The 12,120-nt window shown below is 41.6% G+C and overlaps 1 protein-coding gene across 7 annotated transcripts in view; it reads right to left on the bottom strand.

The window, feature by feature from the left end:
• PPP3CA (protein phosphatase 3 catalytic subunit alpha) overlaps positions 1 to 12,120 on the bottom strand; it is a 707,038-nt gene that overhangs the window by 90,327 nt on the left and 604,591 nt on the right. For all 7 annotated transcript variants that reach the window (XM_086961590.1, XM_086961592.1, XM_086961587.1 and 4 more), the window contains exon 8: positions 8,605 to 8,699. In XM_086961590.1, coding sequence (XP_086817716.1) covers positions 8,605 to 8,699 — 95 coding nt within the window. The remainder of the gene's footprint in view (positions 1 to 8,604; positions 8,700 to 12,120) is intronic.

Below are 12,120 nucleotides of genomic sequence, written 5' to 3'. Positions count from 1 at the left end.
GCTGCAAAGGAGAACTTACATGAATTGATGCTGACCTGGGAAGGCCTTATGAGTGGGAATTAACAGTGAGAATGTACATCTATATACAGAGCTTCACTTAAGTATGCAGAGTGCTTTACTATATTGTACACTGTGGGCAATATAAATCTGCATAGTACAGTTTCACCATAGTTGGACATAGAGATGAGCGTGACACACCTATATAATGGTAAATCAGGACCCCGAATGCAGGTCTAATGTTCATTTGCACAAAACTGCGCTCTTTATGGCACGCAAAGATTTATCATTTTTCTCTGACTAAACTTCTAATTCAACTAGGGACTTTGAATCAGGTGGGACAAGTTAATTACTATTATGGCTAGCTGAAGGGTAAAACACCATCTCACACAATAAGGAGTTTTTCCAGTAATTAGGCTTGCTCCTGGAACAGCAGAGGATGGGGACAGAATGTGTGCAAATTACACTTCACACTGCACTTGGCCTGGAAACAAAGAAGGGTAGCCAGACCTCTCTAGCCAGTCATAGAAAAAGCTTGACGTTTTGGAGGTAAGTGACTATGCTGCTGTGGAAGATAGAGGCCGTGTTTAGGCTCTCAGAGTAGGTCTTTCAATAGATTACTCGATGGCACCAGCTTAAAAATTTCCAAAATGCTGTGAAGGAGGGTTAGGGTGGCGTGATGATGTGTCACACTAGGTTTGAGTAGAAGTGCCTACCTTCTGGAACCTTTCACAAGACCCCATAAAAACATTTGCACAAGGAAGAATCTTGTTAGCAACCTGGACCTGGGGGAAGAAACATGACCCTATATTAGGAACCTCCATGAACTCTCCTTGGAGACGGGAGTGGTCCCTCAAAACTGGAAAGAAGCGAGAATCCTCCCCATTAAAAAAAAACCGAATATGAGCGAGAATCAGCTGGAGAACCTTCGTCAGGTCTTACTCCTGGCATATTTTGCGAAAATAGCCAAAAAAGTGGTCAATATACAACTGATGGACCACAATAACCGGCACAGCCTATTGCACCCTACGCAATCAGGTTTTCGAGCAACTTACTCAACTGAGTCAGCACTGCTTCTGTCAACTGAAACTATCCGCAGACAGGTAGATGAGGGCCGGATGGTTGCGCTGATCCTCTTGGACCTCAGTGTGGCATTCAACACTGTAGCCCACCTCAGGAAAAGTAGGCTGGCTAAAATGGCCCTTGAGTGGCTGAGGTCCTTTTTACAGGATTGTAGCTTTCAGATGGCTCAGCGACCTCATTATTCCAAAAGCATGGCGCTTGCTCAAGTGGACCTTCAGGGCTCTATATTAAGTCCCACTCTTTTTAATCTCTATATCTCCCCACTGGCAGAGATTATTACTGAATATGGAATCAGTGTCCTGTCATATGCGGATGACAGGCAACTGATGGTCTCACTGTCACAATCCCATGTAAAGGCAGCCAACTTTTCTTCCTGCCTACAGGAGCTGACATCCTGGATGACGAATAACTGTTTAAAATTAAATGGCAGCAAAACGGAGGTTTTAGTGGTGGGAAATGCTCCCACGATCTGGTCCTCATCTTGGTGGCCGCAGACTCTGGGCCCGATCCCCTCCCCCAGCAGTCAGGTCAAGAACTTGGGATTTGGCTGGACTCCAAGCTTTCCTTTGAGAATCCCACCAGAATTGTGACAGGGAAGTGTTTTGGAGTAATGAAAGGAGTCTGGAAAACTGTACATACGCTTCCGATGCCAGCGAGGAACACCCTAGTCCATGCACTTCTAACTTTCCATCTGGACTACGGAAATGCTCTATACCTGGGAGCAAGTAGTAAGTATCTAATGACATTTCTATGCATTCAGAACATGGTGGATCGCCTTGTTCTAATGCTGCCCAGGAGAACTTCCTCCAAGAATGCCCTTGCCGCCCGGCACTGGCTCCCAGTGAGGGAGAGAATACTTTTTAAGGCCCTGTGTGTTAGTCACCATATTCTGCAAGCGAAAGGGCCATGTTATCTACACACCTTCTGTCCACCTATATTCCATCCCGACATCTAAGATCTTCAGGGACTGGACAGGTCAAACCCTCGGTTATCAAAAGCGCACAAAAATGGGTGGCTGATCCTTCCTCTATCTTGCAGCGAAACACTGGAATGACCGCCCTCTCGCTCTCCGAAGGGAACCTTCTGAAATTATTTTCCAGGAAAAACTGAAGACATGGCTTCTCATCTAGCTATGTTACATTATTGCTCCTGATGAGGTCTAGCCGCAGAGGGGGGACACACTAGTGAGTGTAATCATGTGCTTTATACCCTTGCTTATTATAATAATAATAATTATTATTATTATAAGAAGGCCCAGCTGAAGGACAGAAGACGCGACCTCCCACTAAAAAGATGGTCTGATTTAGTTGGCACCTAGGGACTAGGACTTTTTCCAAGGGTCAGTGGCACTAGCCCCTGTGCTCCTTTGTGGGACAGTAGAAAGAAGGGCGGGGGGAACCAAAAGGTTACCCTGGATCTTCTGTGAACTGGCCCAGAAGAAGTGTGACCTCCAAAAGGAAATGCTCTGCGAGCGGACAAAGGAGATCATGATACCTAGTGGATGCTGGCAAGAAGGCCAATCTGCCCTGAAGTTCCACCGGTGATGTTGAGGAAGACCCTGGACACAGGAGAAGTGCCAAGCACCAGCCAGGACTGGAGACAGGTCCTGATTGAGGAGGGGGAAGCAGTAAAATTCAGGCCAAACACATCATCCCCAGTTGAATGACTCATTACCGGTATTAATGAATTTCACTGTAATGCCCTTTGCAATTTTGATGGTGTTGCCTTAGCTTATTATGACACATTTCTGCTTTTATTAATGTGACGACACACTGACAAAGCCAGAAGACCTACCTCTTGATACCTACACCCCAGTTTGTTGTATCTAGTATGTTTGAGGGCAATGCTATAGGGTTCAGGACTCATTAGTGGTGTTAACTGTTAAGAGGGTGACATCAAACATATCTATCAGCTATCATGTACATATTTGTAAATGAATGCTTAGTATTAGGAGTGTGAGTAATATTGAAATGTTCTTTTATAAAAGAAAGCACTGACTGGACAATGATTTATTGGGTGTGGTTTGTTGCATACCTGCAATGAGGTGTCCTAGCCGGCATAACCATCTCTGAGTAGACCTTGGACTTGTGAACCTTGCTACCCTGATAAGGGTCAACTGCTGCAAAGAAGTACTCGGTTCACAGTAGTCAGAAGGCTGTGGACTTAGTACTTGTGAGGGACCCATATACTTCATAAGTAATAAGCCACTTTCTTACAAACATGGAACTACTTTTACTGGAGCATCCTGTCTCTACAACGCATGATCATTGTGGTGTATTTCCTTTGTGTTGTTCACTTAAAGATGCTCCACTAGTGACATTGCCCAGTTACTTATGTGCTTTACGATTATAGAAACACTCTTCTAGGTATCTTAACCGACTTCTCAAAAATTTCATTTATCAACAATATCTTTTGATAGAGGATTGAATCTCAGCCCTGGGGGAAAATGCTGAAGTCCGCTGCAGACTGCAAGTCTTCAAGGGAGCTTTCATGACTAGGGTTTGGCAGTCCATCCTGCTCTGAAAGTGTGCTCCATGAAAAATATTGTATGGCCTATCCATCGAGCAATTTCCAGTTTCCCGAACAAGCACAACTTAGCAGTGAAGTACTTTCTAAGCTGTTTAACCGAAGTTCCTAAACTGGTATAATTAATCAATGAAACCCATGTTTCTTATTTCAGCATGTTGTTCAACTATGCGCCTCGCTTCCTAAAATAGAACAGTTTAGTAGGAAACTAGTTTCTAGCACAATTTTCGATGCAAGCAGCACTGTCTTGCTTCAAGCTCCACAACTAAATGCTCATTCCAGCTGGCAAACTGCTGCAGGTCATGATCTGCCAGGTACCACCCCCAAACAGCAGTTTCTTCAGGTTTCGCTACTTACAGTAGGACTTCCTCAGCAGTCACTGCTATCTTATGCTTACTTCATTAGATTCCAGCTTTTTCTACCTTGTATGCTTGCAACTGATGTTTTTCTCAATTTTTCCTTCTTCCCGTTACACTCAACTCTCCTTCCCATCGCCTCATATATTGTGGCTATTTATTTTGGTCCACGTGTTCCTAGTTAAAGCTGCACCTTATGTAGTGCTCTTCTTATGGCAAGCATGGTCTTTAACCTACAGCCTGACCTTTCCTTATTTACGGATGCTATTTGATGTGAATGAAAACTGGAAGCCTCTGATTGATGGGAGGAGGCGTGAGCTGGCTAAGGCTACAGGGGCAGTGGCCAGCTTTGCAAGTTGGTTGGGCTCTTGGTCAGCGTGTACTCTACTTAGGATCTACCAGGGCAAATGTGTGTCACAGATCCTGTATGGTAGTGAAGTCTGGGGGTATGGACGGATTGATAAAATTCAGACAGTTGAAAACTAATTTTTAAGACGTTTGGTGCAGGTTCCTTATAGCACCCCGCCCATCTCAGCTCATGAGGAGCTTGGAATTAGGAATCTAGCTGACATAGTCACCCTTAGGCCTTTGCGGTGTTGGATAAAGATCTGACTAGGGAAGGTCTTTAATTGAACAAACAAGTTCTTTCAGACTGTCTGTCCCTTGATCATACGCATAGAATCCTTTGTAAAGGCAGCTTTTGTCGCCGGAGGGGGTGCAGATATATTTCTGGACCCCCATTATTTGTCTGTTTTAGAAGTAAAAATAATGAAGGACCTGTTTTTAGAGCGCGCAGTGTTCATTAGATAGCAGGCTGAGTTGATGAAAACCTAAGTAAAGGGACACATGCTTCTGGAAACATTACAGGGCCTGGGGCCTTACTTTGCACAGGTATCCAACATGAGGGACAGATCTGTCTTGACTAGGTTCAGAATGATCTTTTTAGACCAACGCTTGGCATTACCAATTGGTTAGGCTCACCCTGGCTCCTTGTTGACCTGCGGTTGTGACAATAGGTCTCTGCAGTACACTTTACATTTTATTATCTTTTGCAAATAGTTTAGTGTGCCAAGAAAGTACTTTATTGTTCTGTTGCTGAAGACCCTGAACTTTACCCATGTATGCCCAGCACTGATGTATTTGCAGTTGCTCCCCAATGACCATTTTTTATATGTTGTGTCTAGTTTTTTACAAGCTGCACTGAGATCTAGGCTTTCTAGAACTGATTGATCTGTATTGCTGCTAGCGAGATTTTTTTTATTCTCTTTTTATTGCTGTCTGGTAATTAATTCTTATCCATTTATATTTCATGTATGGGTTTTATATTTGTTCGACTGCATTTGCTGTGCTACTTTGTTCTTTTATGGTTGCTTCTACAACCGAATAAAGATTTTAGGATAATTAAAGTTACCAATTATAACATCACCATATTTACCAACTTCTCGGAGCTCACCCTTTCACTTCTATCCTGCCGAAGCGGTAATATCTGCAACAGCAATTGTGAATGAGGAACTTTCTGAACTGCAGTCGGACCATGAAAGTCTCCCGGATGCTTTCTTTTCACATCCCTTTCAAAATTCTACTGCATGTGAATACATGCAATCCATGTTAGTTGTTCGGTTTGCTTAACTGCCTTTGACGTGTTTCATACGAGGGTTCACTCCCTTTGTACCTTCTGCAGAGCATCATTACCATGTCCTTAGGTAAAGTTCTCAATTCAAAGCTGTGAGAGGTAGTTTCTGGTCTGTCAATGAGGGGTATGGTTATATGCACAGGTTCGGAATAGGAGAACAGAAGGATAGAAGAGTGGGGACAGAAAAACAGAACAGATTTAAATAAATTGGGAAGAGGACCAGTTGGTTGACATTGGTAAGGAGGCATTCAAAAAACACAGCAATGCTGAAACTTAGAAAATGTTGGTGTTCTTGAAGTGCATGCCAATACTGATTGCTCCACAACAGTGATTTTTTTTACCATAGGACTTGAAGAGGTGAGTCCTTGGTCCACTGAGTTGAGCTGAAATGCTGGTCTTGCACGTACCAAATACCAAGCTACCATGCCTCTTTAAATGATAGGGAGGTGATACTGCTTCTAAAAGGCATCAAGCAGAACACAGAAGGCCAGGTCGACAATTTGTGTATGTAAATCTTTTGATGTGGCTCATATTATAGTGGTTACTGAAGTACTTTAACTCACTTTGTCTTCGCAACTGTAACCAACTTGCTATGCTTTTTGATGATATGAATAAATAATAATGTAATTTCTCTTCCCAGGTGATATGCATGCTAATTCTCAAGTAAAGTATGCAAAAACAGATGTGCTAGGAGAGAATTACAAATCTCATCTCCCACAGACCAAGCGTTCATAATGACTGTCTGATGCATGGTAGGACTGAAACAAAATATCAACTCAAAAACAAGCACTGGCAAAGACAACAGTCTCACTTGTGAGACCAATTGTCTTTTTCAACGGTTTTCAGTCATGCTGAACAGCATCCCCTATGTTGTGTATCCTGTGCAAGTAAGAAAAAAAGCCTATGACGCAACTGGCTTTGTAATTTTGTAGGCGTTTGAATTACGTACCTACCTACAAAACGACGCAGTTGCTTTTTTTCTCTCTGTCAATTAGAGTTAAATAGACAAATAAAATATAAAAAATGACATCACATTATTTTAGGCTAGGAAGGGGGAGCAACACAGCATACATGGATGGATGGGAGCAGTATGGTGGACCCTGGTGGAGGGTGCAACAAAAAGAATCAGTTGAGAAGTGGGAAGAAGAAACAGGTAAGACAGCAATGTGGAGTGGGGGGACAAGCACACAGGCAAAAAAAATCAATGGAGGAAACCAGAATGAGTTCAACATGAAGAGGGTTGGGAGAAGCATACAGGCAAGAGTAAGCACCATGGAGTGCAGGGGAAAGAACTACAAGAGAGACACAACTGGAAAATACATGCCCTTTCGTGGAGTGCATAAACACAAAGAATAAAGTAGTGCTTCAAAAGCAAGCAGTACAAGCATAGAAGCCAGTCAATCAAAAGAGATGGTAAAGAGGCTATGCTCCATGGGACGGGCAACAGAAGATTGGTAAGCAGGGACAACAATAAGAAGCAGGCAAATGAGTGACAGGAACGCCAACCAATGGTAAGCAATGGGGGTGCCTCCAAGCCCCTGTGTGTTTTTCGTAAGCTTACATTAGGTCTTTTGCATCCAGACAGTGGCATTTGTCACACAAACTTGATCTAAAAAATACTGCAATATTGAATGTGGTTCTAACAATGGTTCTTGATTTACAAATACCTTATTCATCTAATGAACTGGTTATGAAAATAAAGTGCTAATTTACTGTGATTAAAAATAATTGAAATAATGTTTTAGAGAAATATGGTTTAAATCTGGAGCCATCATCTTTATACTTATGATTCTGTCTGAAGGGGCAGCAAGTGCAAAACTACCACTAGGGATGGAGGAAGAAAAGAGACTACACATGCTGACTGGGCTGGGATAGTACCTTTAATGGACAGTGTTAAAGCAGAATAATTTCCCTACCTATAGATTTCCTTTAGTTTTGTTGTAGATGCACCTCATCTTAAGTTCGATTTAAGAAACTGAGAAAGAAAAATCAGGTCTCGGTTCTGCAGGAGGCTGTGCAGAGGGCATGGCAAAGTGCAGTCACAGACCTGAGATTTAGATATTCTGGGCAGAGGGTTCTCTGACAAATGGTACTGCAAACCATAAGGTTATGAGTAAGCTTCGAGGACAGGCTAGTATTGACGTTTAAGCAAGAAATAAATAATTTGCATTATTAATAACGATTGAGTTAGTCAGTGTCGCAAATGATTTGGTTGGATTATGCGAATCTTCCTAGGACACATCTTTGGTTATTTTTACCCGGAAAAAGAGGTGACCACACTGACCTTTACTTCAATTTTTTCAGGAGAGAAATAAATTAACAGCAATCATTACTCTGGAGCTTTTAACATGGATAACAAAATATGCTTAGATAAGGGCAGAAATTTACAGTAGTTACTTAGAGCACTTTCTACCAAACATTTGGCGTTCGAAAGCACTCCACACAACTAGTGTTATAACCCAGAGCAAGGGTACTCAATTAAAGAATAGCTGAGTCAGCCTTTCCAGGATTATACTCTGTGACCTACAGCTTGCACGGACATTAGAGTAGCAAACTCTTGGCATGTTGACCTTTCTCTGAAATCATCATGGGTGACACATCCAGATGAGCCAGTTTTACATGTGCGTCTGACCAATGGCTTCATGAGACATTTTCAAATGACTGGATTAATTACACAGCAGCAAAAAACAAAAGTGACCGGTTCTAAGGGGATAAATACGATTCTGGACAAAATATGTGGTGCTCCTACTCGTTGCAGTCGGTACATGCAATACATATGGTAGGAAAACAATTGTGTTAAAGTAGACAGATAATGGTCATGAGAATACACATGTGTGAAATTCGTCTGGAGCTTGCTTTGAACACATGTCATTTGTAGGAAACAAAAGCAAATTTACAGTATAAATTTAAGGTCCACAATGTCTTTCCGTTGGACAGAAAATAGACTTTCCATGTTCCACAAATTAGATTACTTTACAAATACAACGAATATTAAATCTGGAATCTTACCTTTGTTATTGTACACATCTAAATAGTTTGGTGCTGAAAATATTGTGATTAGGGAAGGGAAGCCTGTTGTTTGACTTTTCCTGTACATACGGTACCTAGAGAACAATGAGAGCAGAACAAAATGTAACTGTGTACAGTGGCTGACAGTGTTGTATGCCATTTATCACAACTAACTATAAACCTACCAATAATAGTTGCAAAATGTTACCAGGCCTTTTATCCTGGTCTCCTGGTAGTTTGTGCTTACTGGGCAATGTCCGTGAAAAAGTCCTACCATTTGCAATGCCTAGACGTTTAACGGTTGTTTTCACAGGCAGGAGTCAATGCAAGTCTTTAAGGGATTTAAATGGCAGACAGGAAGGTGGAACACGAGTTTCAGGGCTCATTTCCCTAGCTCCCACTACTGTAGAGCTCAGTACCACGACAGTTTGTAGCTATTTTGGCCAAAACATACCCCCAATGAATTTAGAATATTTAGATGAATTTCTCGCTGGCAATTAGGAAGTGTGCTATGCTACAAAACTGTTTCAATCTGACCAGGATTGCAGACTGGATGGCACAGTTGACGATTGGGGAAAACTACACTTTCTCATAAGTACGAAATCTACACTTGCCCCAAAAAAGCAAGATGTTCACATGAGCAAGGTGGCAAAGCAGAATCAACAGGGTGATAGTGTCCATTAGACCACAAACACTCAGAGCACGTTTTATTACGCAGGTGCGCACTCTGCACCCTCGGGTGTGTCTCACAGACTGACTCTTCCGCAAGCCAATCCATCATAACGGTTGCATAGTCAGCTGGACCTCATAGTTTAATATTAGAAGCATCAATATCTGTGGCACATAGGATTCTTTTTCTGCACAACACATACACTTCAGGCAGCTCCTCAGGTCATTTAGGATTAGTCCTTACCTTGATAGAAATGGCATCAGAATCCCCCCTCCTCAGGGAGGCAAATAAGGGCATGGGGCAAACCTCTAATAACACGAAGCTGGGATATTTATAGTACAAGAAAAGGAAGGCTTCCTTCAGAGGGATCCTTCCAAGATGTTCCTTTTTTTAAGGTGCGGGTTTTTTAATTCTGAGATATCGTTTGTGATCATACTACTTGAATACATCCTGCATCAATCGGCAGGTAAACACTTTTGAAAAGACTAATTACTACAGAGACAGTGGCTGCTTAAGCAATTGGACATTTCACACATTAAATTCTAGGGCGAGTTGTGAGAAAAATTATCAAAAAACACCATAACATACAATAGGGGTGCTACAACTAAGTGAACAGATGGCACACGACTCATTTGTGGACAACTTAAGGGTAAAGTATATGACATACAAAAGACATGTAAGGTACAAAAAGCAGTGGCTGTACTCTTATTCAATGATTAGGAGCTAAATTCAACTTCAGATTTCTGCACAACAGTTCATGTGAAGAACACAGCCCAATGCTATGCAAATCAACGTTTTGAACCCTCAGACTTTACTCATATCTGTATAATAACGTTAAAAAGTAATACAGCAACTTATTTATACCCAGTTCAGGAGTGATCAGTTTTTATTTTCTGAACTATTATTAGTGAGGTGTTTTGCAGCAATGATGTCTTAGCCGTTTAGTTTTATTCATAATGAGGCACACTGGAGCCACCCAGATTTGTAAAGTAGGTCACCTCCTCAGGGATAACACCGAGTACACCACATATTACAATATATAGAGTGACCACCCCAAGGACCCAGGTCGACGTCATTAATTCTGACACAGTGAGACCTTATTTCGCCATACAGTCGTGAATTATAAATGGGAAATTTGGCAAAGTTGAGGAATGCAGCATAAGCAATGTGCTAAAAGCTGGCAGTGTGAAATGTAACGAGAGGTGCTTGCATATGCACTCATAACTATGTACCAGATGCATCATTTAGGCAAAGGGCTAGATTTTAGTTACAGTGTCTTATGTTAAGACTAATGCATTTCTCTACTTTTGTTGAGGTACAAACTAAAGCAAAAAGAAAAACAGTTTTCTTTAGTTGCTCCGTAATCTTAAGCAGTCTCTGCTGGTAAAATTCCTTCTAAGGGAAGTCAGACTTCCCTAAAGGCACTATTACACCCCCTTACATTTGGAAAGATAAAGCAAGGGCTGGAACAAGCCCTGCACAAGTAAGGCTTCTTGTCATTATGGCCACACAGGAAATGTTTACCAGGAAAATTGTAATATCATGGCCCCCATGTTATCAAGCATTATACAGAAGCCGAGGCCAAAGGGCTCTTTCCAACCACTACATGGGAGGCTCTCATTGCCTTACTTTTTAAATACAAGAACATAGCTTAATGAGCCAACCCCCAACAGACCAATGTATAAATAACTAGGCTCATCTGCAGAAGACAACCAACGTTTTTTGTTCACCATTCTGCAGCACTAGAGTACACTCAGATATTTTCCTATTCATTCTTTATTAAAGCTCAAAGCATTAGACTTAGTGGAAATAATTTTTCTACTCAGAATTGTGTTTATACTCATTTTTTATTTATTACACTAATGACATTGTTCTTTATTTCTTCCCTGACCAGTCCAAGGACTTTCAATAAGAGAAACAGAGGACAACGTTGCTTATTTTCTAGCGATCAAAACTTCAGCCTGGTAAATCTGGTAACTAGAACAACATTACTGCTGAAATAACTAATGTAAATGTTTTCTATCCTGAAGCAACCAAAGATTCAGTTATACCGTCTGAAAGGGCACTAGAAGAACATGTTCTGTGTATCAAACTATACGACCACTGCGAAAGAGAACAAAAATCTTGAGGAGTCTCGATTAGATATTAAATCACTATTGAAGAAACTCGAGAAAGGACGTTAACACATTGTAAACCTAGAGTCATGAGTGCGGAGTCGAGAACAAGACCAGCAGGAGAAAAGTAAAGCCCCAAAGACTTAGAGCCCTACTCCATCAAACTCATCCAAGATGGATCAGCTCGGTCTCCTGCAGTTTGCTTTAGGAAAAGAACAGCCACATGGGCAGCATGTTCTTATTTCAACCAACACAAACTGTAGCACGGCTCTGCATGAAGAAGAACGGCGTAAAGTGATTTACACAGAAATTTTAGTAGGAATAAATCAAGCAAATCACTAAGAGAACGGAGAGTGAAAGGAGAACACAAGATCTGACAAGCAAACCCTGTGCAACTATTTCTCATTATAATGCCGCAACCTAAAATGAAGGAATGCACGTCAAAAAAGATGTTAGTCTAACAATTCATATTACACACTTATTCACTACCAAGGTCTCAAAGTATTTAAATTGTGTGTGAAACTGAAATTACCATCACTGCAAAATGCAGAGCTTGTCCAGTGCCAGCTATGTATCGATGCCACCATCTCTTACAATGTTTAGCAGCAATCCCTAGAATATCCGCTGTGTGAAGCAGTATGGCCAGTAATAAGGAAGGGGTAAAACCGAATCCACTAGTGTTCGAGGTCCTTGTTTTCTGCTAAAGCATATGCAGATTGGATCAGGACAATA

This window comes from Lissotriton vulgaris, chromosome 3_1 (assembly GCF_964263255.1).
Source record: "Lissotriton vulgaris chromosome 3_1, aLisVul1.2, whole genome shotgun sequence".
Lineage (NCBI taxonomy): Eukaryota > Metazoa > Chordata > Amphibia > Caudata > Salamandridae > Lissotriton > Lissotriton vulgaris.
Note: the sequence above shows the minus strand (reverse complement) of the source record. Positions and strands in the feature narration are given on the sequence as shown.